The sequence below is a fragment of the Cryptomeria japonica genome, chromosome 4 (genome assembly GCF_030272615.1).
Source record: "Cryptomeria japonica chromosome 4, Sugi_1.0, whole genome shotgun sequence".
Lineage (NCBI taxonomy): Eukaryota > Viridiplantae > Streptophyta > Pinopsida > Cupressales > Cupressaceae > Cryptomeria > Cryptomeria japonica.
The window spans coordinates 407,068,375-407,089,999 of NC_081408.1; the positions used below are offsets into that span (position 1 = coordinate 407,068,375).

A 21,625-nucleotide genomic window follows, 5' to 3' on the forward strand; every position below is an offset into this window, starting at 1 on the left:
GCCTGTTGGGTGAAGATCAAGAGTTCTAATTCAGATTTGAGTTTAGTTTGGTTGAAAATCAAATTGGACATCATGACAGGGTTGTTTAGAAATAAACAAGCAGGAAAAGAATTTGAACAAACACCTTCAAGGAGTTCCAGACAGTCTAAGGGTACAACTCCTTCAACAAGTACAAGGAGAAGGTCTCCTGCCAAGACATTCAATGATATAGTTATGAACAACTATGATAAGTATTGCTCTCTTCCTAAAAAGATACGTGACCACCTTTCCTTCACACAATTCATGGGTGTACTAGTTGAAGATGACTTGATGTTTTCAAGTCCACGTCATCAACCAAGAACAAAACAAGAGTCAATTGAGAGCAAGGGAAGCAAAGGAAGAGGAGCAGATATGATGTTTACCAGTGAGATTGGTAGGAAACTATTTGAAGATTTTGAGAGACATGTAGATCCAATTGGTGCCTCTTTGGTTGGTTACAACGCTGTCCCATCATTTTTGGTGGAAGATGTGAAGGAAGAGTTTGTAACTTCAAGCAATACACAAGACATTCATGAGAGGTTTGATGAGTTTTCAGATTGCCCAAAGACTGATTTTGAATCAGCAATTGATGAAGAACATGAGGTTGAAATGGACAGCGTAAGTTTGGATTCATTTGTCACACTACTTCCTCTTCTCAATTGGGAAGACCATGAGGAAAGTCGAAATTTAATGGTGTGTAGTGAATCCAAAGATTTGTCACCACAGTATGATCATAATTCTGAAGTCCATAACAGCAGTGACGTAACTTATCTTCCTCAAGATATGACAGCCTTTGGTCATGAAGAGAATAGAGATTTGCATTCTACATTTGCGGGTGCTTATGGTACAAGCATGGGTTATGCTGATGCAAATAATACAACTCACCATAAGTCTGATTTTGTGTACTTTGGGGCAGCTGATATAAAACATTGCCAAAAGTTGAACGAAGATTGGTTACATAGAGCTGCCCAAGCAAAAACGCTTGCTGCCCAAGCAAGACACCACCTCCAAAGAGTCAAAGAGTGTCACAATCGGTTAGATGACGCAAGGATACAAAGAGAATCATCCATTAGATCTTTATTTCTTCCAAGGGAAGAAAAGGACAGCGAAGATATATTGAATGGAAATAGAAATCAGTTTGATTTTCTGAGTTTGATCAGCAATTTTCCTTCATCTAATGAGTCAAATTTGAAACCTTGCATTGAGAACATTCAAGTTGGGAAGACTAGGTGTGAAGTTTATGAGTTGTTAGGTGGCATTCATAGTGGACCAGCCACTGAAGGTTTATCCATGTTGCAGAACAAAAACATCTACTATTCATTTGTGGACTTGTCACCTCTTTCATATGATAGGGCAGCGATGTACTTATTAATTGGTGACTCAGTTTTCTTAGATGTGATAGTGGGCTATGAAGATCAGCGTGTAAGAGACTATATTTGGTGCATGGCTAAACAATATATTTATTTGGCATCCTCCAATGAAGACATACTAACTTGTGGAGAAATTGGGCAAGTTGCAGCCGCTGATCAAAGGTTTTGGAGAGGTTTCCATCACACTTTGCTTGTTGGAAATTGTCTTATTGATGGGTCCATTTCAACATTGAAGATTGGTGGTATTTATGGTTTCACAGTGGCTATAGAGAGACACGGTATCGAGGATGCCTCTTACTATCATTGTCTCTTCATGACAGATGGATGTGGATTTAGTTTTATTTGGGATCCAGGTGTTGATTCATTTGATACAGCATCTTATAGGGATTATAGTATGTTGCTCCAGATATTAAGATTATATGGCACTTATATCAGAGGAGAGCAGCAGGAGCAGTTTATGTCCTACAGGTGGTTGGTGTGGGATCATGGTATAGACATGTGTAGTACCTTCCTTTCGTGGATCCTACATGGGTTGCTTCACTTCAGATGTATAGATGTAGTCGTGGGTGTACAATGGTTGTTGACACTTGGACGGTATGTTCGGAATATCACGAGGATGGAGCTGGAGTTTACCCACTATCCATCTCAGTTTATCGAGCAGAGTGGGATGACAGTAGATCCACAGGTTGATTGTCATCAGATAGCTGGCGTGGATGAGTTATGTGATGTTACTCCTAGTGAGTACTTTGAGCCAGTTGATGTGGCAATTTCACCTGATTCTCTAGACAGGGTGATTGTTTCATTGCTAGTTGGTGATTACATATTTTTAGATGCCAGCTTGGACAGTGATGATTTTAGTCAGTATTATATATTGTCTAGTGAGTTGGCATTAGATCTTCCGGCACATCAGCAGCAGTGTGTGGCAGTTGTGTGTCACTTGTGTCAGATGGGGTCAGATCACAGAGGGTCTTCCATGGATTGGCATTCATTGGATATTATGACGGATGTTATGCATGTTGGTGATCACAGACACACTAGTGGTCTTGGCATTTATGGATATTTGATCTATGGAGATGATATAGTTTTCCATTGCTCACTTGAGGTATTCAGCGGGAGCTATGCTTCGCTCTGGGACCCAGACAGTGTTGATTTGACAGCACAGGTGCTTCAGCATTTTGAGGAGCCATTCCAAACCGGGGCATTGCATGTTGTTTATATCAGAGATGAGCAGCAGTTACATGCAATGATTTGTTTACATCTTATTTGGGATGGTGGAGGATTGGTGTTTCAGTTGCTTGTGGGCAAGCAACTCCGAGAGGGGAGGCTTGTCATGTCCCCTTTCTAGAGTGGACATCGGACACGGAGGAGTTGGCCTATCATTGGAGTCTCGTAGGCTAGCAGAGGTTGATTGGGACTCATTCAGTGCATATAGTGATTGGATTTTGGCTTTACAGGCAGTTTGGAGCCAGTTTGGAGCAGTTCCTAGATTTTAGGGGGTATCCCTAAATTTTAGGAGGTCGTGATAGTTGCCAGTCGTGAGGTTATTCATGACCTTTTAGATGGTTTCAGTTTCAGGAGATTTGGGTGTGTTTCCTAGTTTCTAGGAGCATCCCTAGATTTTAGGGATGAGACTGCCAGTTGATCCATGATTTCCGACTTCAGTCACAGACAGGTGGCAAATTCCGTTTCAGGTTTTTGGAGTCATTTGAGCCTTCTACAGCTATTTGGGATATATTTTTAATATATTTAAATATTTCTTAAGTTAGCGTTTAATTATTTAAATAAGGCTATGTTTATAGCCATTTTGGAGTGATAAGGGGTTTTTGGCCTCATCTGGATGCGTATCCCTTGGTGTGATAGCTCGTTGGAAAGGTCTTGGACTTTTCTAAATATTTCTCTTTTGACTCAGATCCTTTCGATGAACGGATTTCTTTATATTTGAAAAAAGGTCATTTTCTATGCACTTGACAACTTAAAATGAGAAATATAACATTTTAACCCTAAACGCCCCATTGAGTCACTTTTAGGGTTTGAGCTTAGTGGGAAGGTGTTATAAGGAAGTTGAGACCTAATTCTTATTATCTTTTACACATTTTACATCTTGGATTTGAGATTTGGCTCTGGAAGAGCTTTTCAGCATCTGGGACGCCAACCCCAATGCCTTGCCTGTTTGGGACGTAGCCCCCAATACAGTGGTTTGGATTTGTTTGCAGCTATTAGCATCTTGGAGATTGTACGACATTCTTTCTGGAGGTTCAGCAATTCTGACAGAGTTCAGCGTGGGGTTTGGGGTTTCTAACCAGTTGGGTGTACTTGGCAGCCGTACGGCTGTACCTGGTAGCCACTTTCCTTCCCACGTGCAGCACTTGGAGGGCTGGAATCTTGCCACAACTTCATTCCTAGTTATGTTACTCTTTCAGCATCCAGGTTGGAATTATTCCTGATTGTAATCTTCCTGAAATTATTGGAAATCTTCATCTGGTCAAATATTTGATTTTATATTCAGAAATCTGCCTTGAATCGAATTTGTTTTGGCTGTATATGAACTTCATTTTCAGTACTTTGTTCATGTACTTGTACTTCATTATTTACTTGTTGAAAAATCATCAAAATACAAAAAGAATTCAACCCTTCTGCAACTTCTGTCTATTTCTGAAAGAAAATATTAATAAGCAGGAAAAATCAATTTAAATAAATAAAAATTACAGCAGATTGGTAAAAGAGATCCATCAGGGATCTTTCAAAGAAAGCATTGCATGTTTTGAGCAATGTGAGAGCAGTAAAGATAAAGCTGAACCAGACATTGGAAACTTTCAACGAAAGTCTAATTTCAATTGAGAAAGACTTGAAGACTTGGCATGAGATGGATCAGATCAAACTGGAAACTCTATGCAATAATATGGTGATTCCGAATAGGGAGAGATACATAGAATTTGAAGAGCTCATGGCAAACAAGTCATTGGTCATCAAGGATCTCATCAAAGATGTGCAAGCCACCCTTGATATGAGTGATGAAGCTGAGTAGGATATCATCTCCAGTTTTGACAAAGTATCTTACAAAATCATAAGTCATGATGGAGAACTGCTCGCTGAAAATATGATTCTTAATGACTTAGTATCAAGCCTCCGTCAGGAGTTAGAGTTGGAGCAATTTGCAGTCACTTCAATTCACAAGTTCGTGAATTACCAGGTATTCTTTGATAAAATGCAAACCACTCTCGAAGAACACAAAGAAGCGACTGTGATGTGCTTTGATGCCATCATCAAGACCGTTGCGGTTGCCAAAAATACAAGCAGCCTAGATCCTGATGAGTTACAGAGAGCTATCAACAATTTCTAGTCTTTCAGAATTAGAAATGTAAAGGAATAAAAAGTGTCTCATGACACTTACTCTATGTTTTATGTATTTTTTTTTTTACAAGTTACATGTAAAGACAAATTTTGTGATTGCAAGTGTCACTTTCACTTGCATTCTTGTAAAATGTAATTACATGTAAGGCAACTACAAGTTGAGTTAGATTAGGACTGTAGTTGGAATTAGTCATGGTGTTTGAGAAAATTTCTCAAGTTAGTTAGGATCCTCCCACCTTTTTCTCAAATCCCCTCTCCTATACATACACGAGGGTGCTCTATGTATTTTTATCTTTTTGGCAAGCAAGTAAACTCTGCAGAATTTTGCACTTGTAAAGACTTTGAGCTTTGAAGTTGTAAATTGTTTATTCTCAAGTAATATCAAGGAGTTGGAATTTCAGACTTTGTGTCCTTTGTGTTCTTATGTCATATTGGAGCATTTCTTTGTGCTTATTTGAAGTTGTGGAAGGTTGTTAAGAAGAGCTTCACCCCAAAATATTTGCAGACTTTGTGCTGCAAGTATCTAAGGTGGAATTAGTTTAGTTTGTTGTTGCAAGACTTTGCGCTTGTAGTAATTCCCATCTAAAGTAAATTGAAGGTGCATCATACTTGCAGACTTTGCGTTGCCATATTTTGTACGTTGTTCTTGGTACACCATACTTACAAACTTTGTGCTGTTATATGATGTAGATTGTCCTTATTACATCATTCTAAAAATGGTGGATAGGAATTTAGGAACTCAAGACTTCGCGCTTGATTGTTGTTTTCCCGTCCTAGAGGAAGTGAAGGAAGTCTTTGTGCTTTTAGGAAACTTCATTCCCTCTCTTGATTTTATTTTAAATTGTTGCTATTATTACTTCATAATTGTTGCTTCTTTTCTGTGAAGAGAAAAGAGCATAATCATTTTTGAAATAAGAGAAAAGGTTGTTGTCCCATCCATTTTAGATTAAATTAGTATTAGTTAAGTGTTAGAAAAGGGGGAGCCTTCCCTATATTAGGAGAGTTTATACCAAAGAAATGGGACTCAGACTCGGCTCCATCTCGGCAAGGCCGACTTGGACTCGGACTCGGACTCGAGACTCGGACTCGGACTCGGCTTCAGAGTCGGTTGGACTCGAGAAAGTGAAAAACTCAAGAAATTTAGAAATTTTTAAAGATTTAAAACTTGTTTCATGCACCCTTTATTGAATACACCTTAAAGACACAATAACATCATCAAACTCGACTCATTTGATTACATACACAAGTATACATCAATCACATAAGCATAAACGCAAATTGTAGCTAAAGGAAATAACAAACATAGATATATAAATATTGTCAAATGTATACAATATTACAAAACTCATGGAATAAAAAATCCATGTCATCATATGATCATCATCAAATGTTCCATACAGATACCAAAGGTAAATACAACTACAAGCCTATGGCTCAAAGGAGCATGCACCCTCTGGCCCCGACCCCTTGTGAAGGCATCTAAGGTAGATCCTGGATGATTCGGCAGCCATAGCCGCTCCCCGTGACACCATGCCATGCTCACCAACATCAGGAACATCTGTGTCACCATCTGCCTCTGAATCTCCTGTCTCTTCTCATGCTCTCCACTCTTCATCTACCATGGCTGCAGCCTCAGCCTCTATATCTACCTGGTCAATCCAATCAGTGTCATCATCACTAAAGATAGCCACAGGATCTATCTTAGTGGCCCACTTTGCATCAGGATCAACTTCATCTAGAATGATAGGAGAGATGTCAACTAATGCATTCTTTCTCATTCTCAGGCAGAGGTTGTAGTGAACAAAGACGAGATCATTCATCTTCTCCACGGATAATCCATTGCACCTCTTGGATAGTATGTGCTCAAACATACTCCAATTGTGCTCACAACCAGATGTGTTGCATGGTTGGCTCAAGATGCGAATGGCCAAGTTTTGAAGATTTGGTGTCATTGGGCCAAAAAAGCTCCACCAATTATTTGAGTTTGAAATGAGAAAAATAAATAAAATCAGTCTCACTCATAAACTCATTTAACAATATACAATAAAACTAAAATTAAGCCTTACAATTTATTTTTACCTGGCATCATAGTTGTCCTATTTTCTTTGGCGATAGGACGAGAGAAGGTCTCCCCTTGTGCATTTGAGAACAAATGTAGCTCTCGAATAAGCTTTGTCTGAGTAGAATCAACAGGTGCCATCTTCTCCATGATTGAGCATAGCCCATTAAGGACCTCCACATCAACCTTGAAAGTAGGGCTAAAATGGAATGTCGGATTCAGATAATAGGTTGCTGCATGGATGGGCCTATGAAGCTGATGATGCCATCTCCTATCAATGATCTCCCAAATGGGACCATACTTGCTCTCATCTCCTCCATAGACGAATTTGATGCCCTCCTTCGCCCTATCCATGCCCTCATATATGTAGCCCATTGCAGACTTTTCTCCATCCGCAACTCACAACAGAACCACCAAGGGCTTAACAAACTGCAAAATTGAAAATATTGTGTAATTTAGAAAAATGAGCAAATAAGAGAATATGATGAATAAGTTATAAAACAAAAAGTTAAATTGTAGAGTTTATAAAAAATTTACCTTCACTATCTCATCACAAAGGATCCAAAAGTCTCACTCATAGTCTGCCATATCTTTCCTTGCAGGGGTGGCAGCATAGGATGAGGAAGACCACTCCTCACCAACAATCATACGTCTCAAGGCCGACTTACAACGAAGCATGGACTGCAATGTGATGAAGTTTGTGGCAAATCTTGTGATTCCTGGACGAGCTAACTCCTTCTCTGTGTATTGTCTCATAAGAGCCAACACCCATGAATGATTATATACAAATTTACACATATTTCTCGCCCTTTCTACACATCTCTTGACCCATGGGATTTTTCTAATATCCTCCAACATGAGGTCAATGCAATGGGCGGCACACGGAGTCCAAACCATAGATGGGTGCCTCTTCATCAATAGTCTACCTGCAACAACATAATTTGTTACATTGTAATTGATGAAGTTACAAAATAGTAATTAATTTGCAAACAAAATTAGTTTGTAATCAAAAGTTTACCTGCAGCAACATAATTTGCTGCATTGTCGGTCACCACCTGTACCACGTTCTCCTCACTCACCTCATCAATCACCTCCTCTATCTGCTCACATGGATAGGTGGCATTCTTCCAATGTGCGGAGGCATCAATGGACTTGATGAAAACGGTGCCCCCTAAAATAAAAAAATAAAGCAAGATCAATGATCATTCAATAAATCATTAAATGAGAAACTAAAATTAATCAATCACCTGCGGAAGAAACAAGAAAATTAAGGAGAGTTCTATTTCTCCTATCCATCCAACCATCACTCATGATGGTGCAACCTTTAGAGCTCCATATCTGGCGTTGTTCACCTAATTCCTTCTTCACATCATTCACCAATTGAGTCAAAATGGGTCCCCTCAAATCAGACTTAGAAGGGGCTTTGAACCCCGCCTCGCATATGGTAAGGGCATCAACCATTTCTTGCCAATAAGGAGACCTATCACAAATAAATTAAATGAGATAAGTTAAGTATGTACGGGAAAAAATAAAACGAAGAATCAAAGTATAAAAATTAAAACAATCAAACATAAAACATTCACTTGGTTGTAAAGAATGGAACACTGTCGTAGACCCAAAACTTGCCAACTGTCATTTTAGCGGCATCATGGACCTCCTTGTTCCAACCCATGCTCTCAAGCGACTGTTGGGACCTAGGAGTAGTGCAAGGCGCAAAGAAGGTATCCAACCTAGATTTACGAATTCTAGGTCCAATGCTAACACTCCCACTACCACTGGCAGTGCTAGGAACATGAGTAGTGGCACCTGCAGAAGCAGAAGCACTATCACCAACAAGCATGGTGAGTGGGACGATATGGAGGCATGGAAGAAGGCCCTCCAACACAACCTAAAGTTGTCCCACTTCTAATGGCTGCGAGATCATCTTTTTGTTTCTTTTTGTTTTCAATTGCTTCAACCATTACATAGCACTCTCGTATGGCTTCGGTCGTTGCTTCAATGCATCGATCGACATCATGCCCATGCACACTGGCAATATGGTATTTCAATCTTTATATGCCTCCATGGAATATTGTTTTGCAAAAAAAACATTTTGTCTGCCCCTTTTTTTGCCTTGGAAAATCCTCATGAAATTTCCAAGCAGGGTCCTTTCTAATTGGGGGTCTAGAAGAAGACATTGTATGATAGTTTTGTGAAACTTGAGGCAAATAAGAAAGTGAAGGTTGCTGCAATAAGAGTCATAAGACATTACAAATACAAAAAAAAATTAATACATTCATTCTTTGTTGTGAATTCATTCTCATTGTACATTTTTTTCAAAAAAACTTAGGGTTTGTAAATTTAAAAAAAATAAAATGTAGGGTTTGATCAAAATTTCAAACCCTACCTTTTTTAAATTTTTTTTTACAAACCTTACATACAACCCTACATAGTAACATACAAAAGATTTTGGAAAAAAATGTAGAACTTTCAAAAGAAATGAATAGAAAATGAAATTTTTGCATACAAGAAACAAAAAAAAGCTCAAAAAATCAATTTTACCTCTTACAACAAGCTTGAAATGAGTTGCAAACTCTTCCTTTCCAACTCTTGATGCACCAGATCAAAGTATAATGCAGCCCCAATGTGATGAATGGATGAAATCTTGAGCTTCCTCCTTGCTGGTTTTTCTTCAATGAAACCTTGTTTCTCTTCACAACTCACTTTTCTCCTCCTATTTTGCCAAATGAATGAAATGAAGTTCACTTTTAGGGGCATAGGATAATAAAGAAAAAAAACAACTTAAAAAAACTTTTTAAAATGTGTTTTTTGGTTGCCTTTTTTCATGCCCAATGTCGGCCAAGTCTGCATGACGGGACTTGCCGAGTTTGGGCAAAATCGCCGAGTTGGCGAGTTGGGTGAGTTTGCCGCTGGACTCGGCCGAGTCTAAGTCCGAGTTTGCTGAACTCGTGGGGGGTGACTTGGACTCAGACTCGCTGAGTTGGGCGATTTATGGCAATTTTTCGTTTCTCTGGTTTATACTCATGTGTTGTGGTTGAAACCACAATTTTGTACATCCTTGTGGGTGTACAAATTTTTCAACCAACATATCCCTAGTTTGGTTCCTCATCATATTTAGGTGCCAACACATCTAGATCCTAAGGACTTAAGGGCTAGTTGCTTTGTTCAAAGAAAATATGTACTTCATGTGTGATTGAATTTCTAAACAAGTCTCTCTTTAAGTCACCAATACTGAATCTATCATATTCACTCTCCAAAGGCTTTGTTTGGACATCCAACTAGTATCCATTTGGACCAACATCAATGGAATGAGTAAGAGATCATAATCACTAGCTGGTTTGGAGACTTCATCAAATTTGCCTTTAACGTGCTCTTCTTCTAAGGATGCATTAGTGATCTCAACTACACCAACATTAGTACTAGTGCCATCAAGAAGGTCAATAGTTTCAAAAACATCATTAGATAAATCTGAACTTGAACTCAAGGCTGCTGTTTTGTCTCTTCCTTCATGCACAATCTCATCAACAGTAGTTGTATGCATGTCTAATGAGTCATCCTGGGGCTTTATCATACACTCCTCGTGAGGTAAGGCAATCTCTCCATCCAAATTCTTAGCTATGAACTCCTTTTAATCTACCTGCTCCTCATTAACCAAATAATGTTTCAGCTTCTCCTCACATTGTTTGAAGACATTGCTAACCAAATCATATGTAATTGTAGTGATTTATTCTTGCTTCCAAATAGCCACCAACATGGATAAAATTAACTGGTAGATAATATCACTTTTGTTCATGATTAGGGTTATAATGGTTTACATGCAAGAAGATATAGTTTATTCATGATCCTTACTGATAGAAGCTATGAAATATTGGAACTTTTGAAAAATGAGATCACCACAGTCTAATCAACCAAGAGAACACTTGATCTGACCTTAGCCATAAATTCTAAAATCTTCATCCTCTTACTAAAAGAAGGGCTCTTGGTATCACCTGATCCATGAAAACTATCAATGATCAGCTGTATATCTCCCTCAATATGTCATCATTGTAGGGTGCTTCAGGAGCTGAAATTCTCATAATTTCACTGAGACAAATGGTGACTGGAAGTCTCACATCTTCATCTAGATGCTTCATAATTTGGGACTAGACTAATGCAACTAATGGTTTGGTTGCCCATTTCAACACCTCAAAATCTGATTGGTTGAATTTTGGCAGATTTATAGCAGATTTGAGAGGTAAATAATAACAGTTTGAAGAAGAGAGTTATAGCTCTTGTGAAGACAATTTTTGAATGAGGGGTTGGAGCCTCTAAAATTTGTAACAAGTAATTTAATACAGGTAGTATTTTTGCCATGGTTTTCTCTTGCAAGGGTTTCCATGTAAAAGTTGTTGATGCTCATTGTTTTCTCATATGTGCTAAATTAGAATTAAATCATTAAGAAATTAAATAAGTTTTAGAAAGGTAGAAATTGTTGTTATACTGATTCACGCCCCTCACCTCCTCTCCCACCTTCGCAAGATAATTGCGTGCAAGAGATAGTTGAACCATCAACTACCATAACTTTGAATCCATCAACCTCCTTAGTTAACAAGCCTCTCTTTGCAACATTCCTTTCATCAATAAAATTGTGAGTTGCTCCAGTATCAATAAGGGCAATAACTTGGTGCTCTCCAAGTAGTCTCCAAACTCTAAAAGACTCATTTTTATGAATGCTAGACAATTGAGCAACTACACCCCTATCATCTTGATCACTTTTAGGTCCTTCTGGAGCCTCTTCGTACTCACTCTCCTCCATATCAGTCTGTTATTCTGAAATTTCAGAATCTGATCCATTGGCTGAATAGGCCTCCATTTGATGTGCATTGCCCTTTCCATGACACCTATGACCCGGGGCCCATGGTTCTTTGCATGAGTAACATAGATTCTTCCTTCGGAGCTCTTGGCGGAGCTCATCATCCATTCGAGGGGGAAACTTCTTCGACTGATTGGAAAATTTCTTCTTATCTTTTTGATAGGAGAGGCTTGAACTAAAATTTTGGCTTAGGGGCAGCCAACTCCATGCTCCTTGATTTTTTGATTGCTTCAGCCAAGGTGGGTGGATCAAAGGCTTTAAACCATCCTTTCAAGGGTTCTTCAAGTCCTTCATTGAATAGAACTACTAGCCTTTTCTAAAAAATACCGGTAACCATAACTGAAAGGCTTTGAAACTCAACTATGTAGGTGTCCAAAGAGCCCTTCTGCTTTAATTGTGCAAGCTCCCGAAATTTCACCTCTGGATCTTTAGTATCAAATATTTCAATGAGCTTGTTGGTGAACTCATTATAGGTGTTAATCAAGCCATGGCCAAGGGTGACCAACCCATGATACCACCACTTTTGAGCAGCTCCATCCAAGTGCAAGGTAGCAAACTTGATAGCATCTTCCTCTGGCATTGGCCTCAAAGACAAATATTTGTCCAACTTCTTAACCCATGCTCTAGCCGAACACTTATTGCTCCCATCAAAATGAGCTCGAGTCACCTTCCCAAGAGCTTGTTGATAGTCTCTCGGAGCGGAATAACGGCTCTCATATCTCCCATCCCTTCTCTTCTTCTGGTTCATGTATTGGTCAAGGGTGAGGATGTTTCGAATCTCCGTTGGAAGAGAGGCATACTCCATGTAGCTAGCCCTTATCTCATCGGCCATTGGAACCTCCACTTCAGGTGGCGGTGCTTCCTTTGGAAGGAAGACGGGTTGCAAAGGTCTTGAAACAGACCCAACGGGAGTTCCACCATTGTTGCTACTCTGGTTGCTTCCATTCCTATTTCCTCCAGAGTTATTAGAGGTGCTGGCATTATTTCCATTAGTGGGTTGATTAGGAATGCCACCAGCATTTTGATTTAATTTTGCCAACAACTAGGACATCATGTCCAACATGGTATCAAACTTCTTTTCAACTCTCTCTGCGGCCCCATTAGAATCTGATGTTCTTTCTGCCATGGTATCAACTGAATCAGCGGAATCAACTTCTATCTCTTTGCTTCTCAAAACCTCAGAAAAAGTCTCTTCAACTGGAATAGTTGGAATCTGATACTGTTGTCTTTTCTGTTCTATGTTGTAGTATATGACGTCTCTATCACTCATGGAGAACTCTGACTACACAGGCTGGCAGGATAACCATCTCTGATACCACTGAGATAGGCCCCTTAATTTGTTTTTTGGTTTTTTCACAATTAGCAATCAACACCAACACTCGTTAGGGTTAGATAATGAAAATCAACACTGCTGAAAGTAACCCTTTCACTTTCTGATCACCGAGAGCCCAATATGGGAAGGTGAGAGCATACGGTGTCAAGGGGATCATTAGCTCAATAAACTGCCGGAAATGAAATCTCAAATACAGTACTGGGCAGCAAGCCAACCCCTTCCGCTTATCTAGCAGGTGTAAGAACTTCTACAACAGTATAGCGGTGCAACCAGCCAATTTAGAAGATTACAAAACTGAAAGAATATCAATCATAGCAATCACTCAACCACTTATTCAGTGGGAGGACTGAAAATGAAATTACAATCAACTCAACCGCTTATTCAGTGGGAGGACAACATTACAACAAATAAGGTGGCAAGCCGGCCTCTTCCACTTATGTAGTGGGACTAAGAGAAACAATCCAAATAGATAGCTGTTAGTACTACTAATCATCTTTACAATGCAAACATGGATTATCATAATTATGAAAAATCACTATCCAGAGCTAGGCGGCGAAGCCAGCCTCTTCCACTTATGCAGTGGGACTAGAGAAATCAATAGAAATTGTTGTTAGTACTACTAACCAGCATTACAAAATGATTCATCATAGATATTCAAATGCTAATAACCAAACCAACAGCTGCAACTTATTACCAAGACCCTTCTCACCACACATTACTCACACACCTGAAAACCAACTTCAGTCTCGAAAAACTGAATTTGAAGTGAATGAACAGCAGGCTGGAAATGAAGACCAGCAACATAAAACCCCCACAAAACACTTCTATCTCACTCCAAACACACCCAAATTAACTCTAAACACACCCCCAAAGACCAAAGAAATTCAACGACTAGAGCAGAACTAAGAAAATGATGCTAACAATTCAGAATCAGCATAACACGCAACCCAAACATCTCCCAACAAGGGCATCTACAACAAAAAAGTACGACTTGCAATATAAAATCCAATACTCTGAGATATTCAACGAAAACTTACAAGATGAATCGCCCAATGCATAGGAATTGAACAAGCAAACACCCAGAATGAGCTGACACACACACACAAGGAGCTACGAACAAAAACACGCTTCAACTACACTGGAAAACAACAACCTGGAAACACACTACAACACTCCCAAAAATCATAAATCCATAAAACTTCATCTTCATTGAGCCCCAATCTGCTCCTCTGGATGAGAAACAGTCACAGATTCAGCTAGGCGCTATCTCTCAAGCACGAAACTGAAAACACTAGGAGGTAAGCATCCCTCGAAGCAAAAGTTTGACAGTATTTTAGTAGCACTTCGTTATCAAAGCAAGAATGGATACCAAAATGAGAGCCCAAGGCTTGTATTTATAACTTTTTGCCAACCAAATTCAAATTCAAATGCTCTCCAAATGCGCCCAAACCAAATGCCATTCCATTTCACCCACATTTGGTGTTGTATTTCATTTCATTTCCTCGCACAAGTTTGCCCAACTCACATTCACCCTTAATCACCCTTTTTTGATAAATGTAAGTTTCATAAAATAAAGTGTAAAGTGGGCGCCCAACTATGACTTCCAAATAAAAATATAACTAAGGCAATATACTTTGAAAATCGCCCCATTTGCCTTGAGTTATAATTTAGTCAGTAACACCATGTCGACCCCCTTGAAGTCATAAACAAATTTCGCCTAGGCCAGGGATAAAAATAAAGTATTAAAAAATACTTCCTCTTCCAAATACTGAATATTGCCAAAATGAACTGAGGCCAAGGTGCTAAACTGCATTGCCGAAAATAGACACTGAGCTGAGTTGCCGAAACCCTGCTAAAAATAGCATTGCCAAAAATAGTACTTATTATAAGTAGCATACTGCTAAAAATAGTAAGTGTTTCCAAAGTGATTTTTACCACATTTTGAGCAGTTGCCGAACTTACTAAAAATAGTAAGTCCTAGAAAGGTCTTCAAATTGATTTGCATGTTATACCATCGCAGATCTCTCAGAAAACCCAGAAAAACCTAGAGAACTCAACTGCTTCTACCTCCACTTACTAAAAATAGTAAGTCAGTTAAACTCCATTACTTGCTAAACATGTACCCTCATTGCTAAGATTTCTGAAAACCCAGAAGGAATCCAGAACCCAAACTGACAAACTCCAACATGCAAGCCTTCGAAAATGCAAAAATATCCTCCCAGAGGTAGGAAACCCTAATTTCTGCTTCCGACTAGCCTACGGGTCTCTAAAATAGGCTAACGGTCAACTACACTGATTACTGCCGAGAAGGGGACATTACAGTAACATAGCTATAGGTGAAACCTATGAATTAACTAATTTGGGCTTTGCTAGTTAGACATCTTACCTCTCATTCCATCAATTCTTTCTCAATCACCATAAAGTCCATTAAAGGTGTGTACCTTGGCCAGGGTGGGTGTGCACCTTGGCTAGGTGCGCACCCTAGCCAAGGTGTGTACCTAATATGTTTCGTTCTGCCTCTTTTTCTTGCTTTCAAGTTTTTCTTCATGGAGCTTCCTATTCCTTTTTTACTTTCTTTGTGTCTTTTGATCCTCTTCCATTGTGCCTTTCTATCATTGTAGAATAACTGGGGCTTTCTCTCCACAAAATAGCAGCATAAGAAAAGACTTCTCTTGGATTAGTTCAGAAGGGAAAATTGACTGAACTTGAGATGAGGGAGTAAGCTGTTTGTTGTAATTCTTGACATATGAACTTTGTTAGAAAAATACTTTGTAATGATGCTGATAAACTTAATAATATCAACAAAAATTTATGTGCTATTATAACCTAATGGCACAGATCCCAAAAAATAATGACAATCATAGGCTCATAGCATACATGATAACAGCTAAAAGAGAATCTAGAGACAAAATTAAGAGCTATTCCAGTGGTCATTCCTCTAGTTCAAGTAAGTAACATATATCCAAAGCATTGATCAAGGCTAACAAGGATGTTTACATGCTCACTGCATAATTTTCATAGATTATGGAAAGTGGTGGTGAACTTGGATAATATTAACTACTAAACTGTTTGTTTTACTTCTGTTATGACTTAAAAATGCAGATTTATTACTGATCAGGCAGTAGATATGCATGAATAAATTAATAACTTAAACTACATTTTTTTACATTATGCTATTTTGGGTGCATTGAAAGCAGTCAACCTACCCGATGGTTGGCAACTCCAATGCAACTAAGCATCATCTTATGATAAAAGTTCTTCATGTGGATTTGTAGGATTGGACAAATTCTAGATAACTTTGACTTTAATTGTTGCCTCTTGTTGGTACTGTTGATATATTTTTAAAAACTTCTGCATTTATTATTTGAGTAGCACATCGAAATGTATGCTAGATGAACAAAGAAACAATATGTTGTGTTATTCAACATTCATTACTACTAGTATGAATGTATTGCTAATGGTTACTCATAGAGTTCCTTAAGTTCTCTGTAATTTAAAATAAAGAGCTTTTTAGCCTATTACAATGGATATTTGAAGTCTCATTTGAGTTCCAACTGGAAACCACTAAAAAGACCTGATTGTCACAACACTGCTGACAGCCCGACACATGTGAATATCTCCCTATGTTGATTTTTTTACTGACAATTATGAATTCTTTAAACTTGCATGATCAATTTCAGTAAAGAGATAAAATCCAAGAATGAGGTTTCTAATATTTTTAGGCAAATTCCTCAATTTCTTGAAAACAATATATTGATGATGTGATTTGTAGGGAAATCAATGCTGGTTGTCTTCTTTATTGCAAGAAGATGCACTGAACCATGAATCAACAGAATGGCAGTTAACTGATGGTTGTACCATTGACAAAGATTCAATGCAGACATCTCTCACCACAGATACAAAATTGGAAGGGGGCATCCCAGAAAGAAATGTATGTGTTGATATTGTAGGCTTAAATGCAGAGTCTCCAGTGACATCTTCATTAGGAGAGTTAGATTTTGTTCATGGGAAGAAACCCAAATTGAATGAATCTCATCATATGATAGTTATTATAAACATTAGAGAATTTGATGAAGAAATGATTGGTTTTCGCCGAAGTTCCTACCAAAAGATTCTAGCTTTGGAAAAAGAGGGATTACAGGTAGTAGAAAGGGAGTACTATCTTCCAGTTGATCTGATATTTGGCACTTCTGTCTGCTTAGTATGGTATACTGCAAGAAAGCTTGGGCATTATAAATCCCTCTCACAAGACTGTACCATATCCACGGGCATTGCAAATGTGGCAGATAACCTGTTAATGTCACTGAGCTTTTCTTTTCAAGATTGTATAATGGTAAGACTGGCTATCCCTGTTTTCTTCATGTGAATTTAAGTATGTCTTGTGTGGTGCATGCTGTAGGTGTTGTCTGATAATATTTTAATTCCTTATAAATCAGACTGTGACTTCACCTGAGAAAATATAGTGAGAATATTCTTCTAGGATGCCTGCTGTAGGTGAGGGTTTTGACCTGTTTAATGGATTCGAAGATGAATTCAAGTTGAATCTGAGCTTTTTATTGCCAGTAAAGAGTTCAAACAGTTGCAGTAAAAGTTGAAAAAAACCTGATTGTGACCATTATCATTTTCTTTGAGAAACCCTAGATTTATAGCACACAAAAAGATTGAAACATTAGTAATAGAATGTAGCTGAGGATTGAAATTGTAGGAAAATGAATGAATGAAATAACTCAATAATGTATTAAATTATTAATGATTAACCATCCTTGTACATAATGTGTCCTACCCAACCTGCAATGAAGTATCCCCATTCCATGTATAGACTATACCAGCCATATGATTGTCTTAGTATCATGACAGATGCAAGTCTCTGAGATGGTTAGAACATTACAATCACTGACATACCTAATTAGACCTTGTCAAAGACAGTTGCAAGAAGCCCAACCAGGGGCTGCCACTGTACAATAGAATGGTCTGCAAAACCAATGGATGTTTCTAGCCCTAGATGAATCTGTTCCTGTTACCAAATATTTCTCGTGCCATTGCCTCCATGTAACTTGGTGCCTTCTGAGGGACATTCATGTTGCGGTGCCTCTTTATTACGCATTACATAATTTACATCCAAATAAGAGGTGAGAGGAGGTAGGGCTGGAACAAAAATCCAGATCCTCAGCCTTACCATCGCTGTACATGCCATGATATATTATGCCTTGGCCTTCTATCGTGTCAAGTGCTTTTGCACCATCCACTGCCTTTTCAGTCCTGCTGCAAGATTTCAAGCTGCCCTTGTTCGCATGCAAAAAGTTGGGATATATTAGGAAAGAAAAATATCCAGCAGCAAATTAACTATATATATATATATATATACACTATTTGTGTTTGTTCTGTAGCATTATTGAGCATTTTTTTCAAATGGGTGTTCTCTTTGTTTAACATGGTCCCTCATCAGGACAATTTCTCTCTAATTACGAAAAATCCTACTCCATTGTCTGAGGAAACTGTGATCATTTCCTTCAAAGAAACTAATCCCATGGCCCAACTATCCAGACTTTATACCTTAAATAATTCAAATTTAGACTTTTACTAGATTTATGTTTATGGTAGTAAGCTAGTAACTCTCAGAAATTCTTTGACACTACCAGCATTGGTGTATTTTGTTGCTATTGTCACATTTCAGTTTCATCCGAGAATACTTCATTGTTTCTTCTGCATATACTACAGTGAATTCCTTGCATGCCAACAATATTACATTCACTTTTATTAATTGGTCACTTCTGTATGATTATGGCTCTCTAATACAAGAACAAAGTAATTGTATTCCAAAAAGTGCAATGTTCAAAATGTGACTACTTTAGAATTGGAAGTTATATTTGAATAAAAAAATCTAACATATGCCCAGTTTGCCATAAAATTACAACACTACTACTTTCATAGCTTCATTAATTAGAATTCCTGATATTATGCAGATCTTTGAAGGCGAGGATACTTTTCTTACTGAAGTAATTGAAACTTCAGATGATCTGTATGCTTCTGCTGTTGGAATGGGGATCCGTTTGCATTGTTTTGTATCAGGATCATCAGAAACCACAGATAATATACTTTTAAACTGCATCAGAATGGCAAGGAAATTAACAGAAGTTTCTTATCCTGTTATGATGGAATCAGAAACACTAGGAGAATTCTTTCTCGCAAAATTCCCTTCAATCAACCCTGTTACTGCTCATGCAGTATTATCTTGTGCAGATACCCTCTCTGAGTTTATTTGTCTAACACTTGAACATCGAATACATTTTATGGCAAAATTTGATGTACTCAAGCTAAGTGCAATTTTATTCAGTGTACAGTGTAAATATGGTGAACTGGGAGAAACACAGTCTTGCACAACCGACTGCTCATCAACTTTGACCTCACCTTTTAATGGAGAGAGAGATTATGCTAGAACAGAAATAAACTCAGACAATCTGAACACCACAGTTAACATTCATTCAGAGGATATGCTTGAAAATGACTATTTAGATACTAATACGCCGTTTCTGTCCTTTGGATTCAAACAGCAGCCTTCAGAGATATCTCAACGATCAAATAAACAGATTTCAAAATCATGTGAATTGGTTGATAACCATGATTATCACACAAATTATGAGCATATCGCAGAACTAAATTGGGGCCGTACATTGGATGATGCTATTGGATATACAAACAGTGGCTTAGTTGATGAGTTGAATCTTTTTCCGGTCATTGAAGAATCAGTGAGCATCTGCAAGAATTCCCAGAAAGGAGCCTTTGGCAAACCCCAGTATAACATTTCTAGTGGATTTTCCAACTCCAACACAAATACTGAATATCCATTATTGGCGTCATTAAATATTAGAAATACTACTAAGCCTTCAAATTTTGATGTATTCAACCAATTGGAGCAGTTTCAGAATAATCTTCGACAGTATCCATCTTCTACCAAAATTAATGGCCAAATTGATCCATGGAACAATTCAAATAAATCTATGTTATATAGTTTCAATGTTGGAGCAACAAGAAAACAACCACAGTTGGAAAACAATATGGTACATATTTCTAGCTCCTTAGAAATGGGTGGCTGGAATGATGAGGCAGGCAACTGGAAGCAAAAATCTATAAGAGATGCTTTAGAAAGGTCACGATCAGCAAAACATCGGAAACTTTCTACTAATTCTACAGATGCAGTTTTTCGAAAAGAACCTGACTTATCATATATTCAGCACAAATTTAGGGGATCACAAGATCTTTTGCATAGGATACCAAATGAATATTCCTCAGCAGAAGGTAAAAATATGGTTTTGGAAAATCCTCATGTTTTCTCGTCCTGTCCTGGGCCCAGTCGAGGACACAAAATTCAAAGTCCATCTATTTTTGATAATTACCAATACCAAAGTGAGGTGGAATCAAGAATAGCAGGCAAGAGAAAACGGAAGAACCTTTTAATGTACTTCAACAAGAAGTCTCCAGGAATGAAAATACAGAAAAACTCAGCATCTTTATCACTGCAGTCATGGACTCCTGTTGACAAGAGGGCAAAAAAAGTAAGTTGTAGAGCTAAATAATTGCTTTCTCAACATCTGGATATATTTCTATGGACTGATATAACTCTGTGTTCCTAAACAGGCATTGACTTTTGTAAGAGGAAGTAATAAGCAAAGCCGATTAGTTTGGAGCAATACAAACAATTGAAGATTAAGGAAAAAAAGAGTTGATGAGAAGCTTGAGATCTAACCATCAAGGTTTATGGCCAACATTATCCAAGAACTATTTTTGGTGGGGAACTAACAAGTGTTTTACAGTTTGTTATGTGCATCATAAGACCTTTGTCCTTGTTTTAATTCTTTTATACATATGATATTTTAGAGCCCATAGAAAGATTGGCTCTGTTTCTTATATTTCCTTGTGTGATTTCTACGAGGAGATGTTTCACTGTTGGCAGGAGAGTGCATTTCTGTACTCTAGCATGAAGAGAAATGTATCTTACGCATAAAAGGTTGGGACATAATTTTGTGTTCAAGTTAAAGCTGTATATTGTTCATAAAGCTGTTAAAATTTGGCTAAAGATTAAAGGTCTTAAATAATAGTGACAAGAAGCATGATGAGAAAGAGTCACTCCATGCAACGTGCTATCCATGGAGAAATTTATGAGATATGCTAGAATTATAGGTCTGTTGGTCTTCCTTTTTTTGCAGTTTCCCTCATTTTAATCTTATAAATGCCTCTGCAGAATGGCCACATTTATTTTTTCGTAGTAGAAAAAACACCACCTTAAACGTGTCTATTTGCAAGTCACTACTAGTAGTAGCCATGTTCATGAGGTTTCTTACTGTTATAATTTTCTTTCCTATTTGAATGAGGGAACATTAAGCTCTTTTTTGTGATGAATGAAAAAGACACCTCAGATAAAGATATTATAATGGAAAGAATGCAAAACTAGATATCTATATTTTGAAGTGGTTGGATCTAATGGATCTAGGTGATATGGTACCCTTTGATGTTAATGAGAACTAGGGTCATGTATGTACTAAATACTCATAACCAATAGTCAACCCATGTATAGAAAAAAAATTGATGTTCTTTGTTGCATCCATATGTTTTGGACCAAATTTCAAAGTTGAATCCTTGTATTT

At 38.0% G+C, this 21,625-nt stretch overlaps 1 protein-coding gene across 1 annotated transcript; it reads left to right on the forward strand.

The window, feature by feature from the left end:
• Window positions 1-16,759: 16,759 nt before the first annotated feature.
• LOC131074697 (protein SHORTAGE IN CHIASMATA 1) lies at window positions 16,760-21,257 on the forward strand. The gene is made up of 3 exons (XM_058011385.2): window positions 16,760-17,316; window positions 18,947-20,536; window positions 20,619-21,257. The coding sequence occupies exons 1-3, from the start codon at window positions 16,858-16,860 to the stop codon at window positions 20,682-20,684; spliced, it is 2,115 nt and encodes a 704-aa protein (XP_057867368.1). The 5' UTR covers window positions 16,760-16,857; the 3' UTR covers window positions 20,685-21,257.
• Window positions 21,258-21,625: the final 368 nt, after the last annotated feature.

Excerpts from the sequence above, each read along its gene's own strand:
- LOC131074697 (XM_058011385.2), top strand. The coding sequence starts at position 16,858 with ATGCAGACATCTCTCACCACAGATACAAAATTGGAAGGGGGCATCCCA. Across the intron at positions 17,317-18,946 it reads CTTTTCAAGATTGTATAATG|ATCTTTGAAGGCGAGGATAC; the intron begins GTAAGACTGGCT and ends GATATTATGCAG. Across the intron at positions 20,537-20,618 it reads TTGACAAGAGGGCAAAAAAA|GCATTGACTTTTGTAAGAGG; the intron begins GTAAGTTGTAGA and ends GTTCCTAAACAG.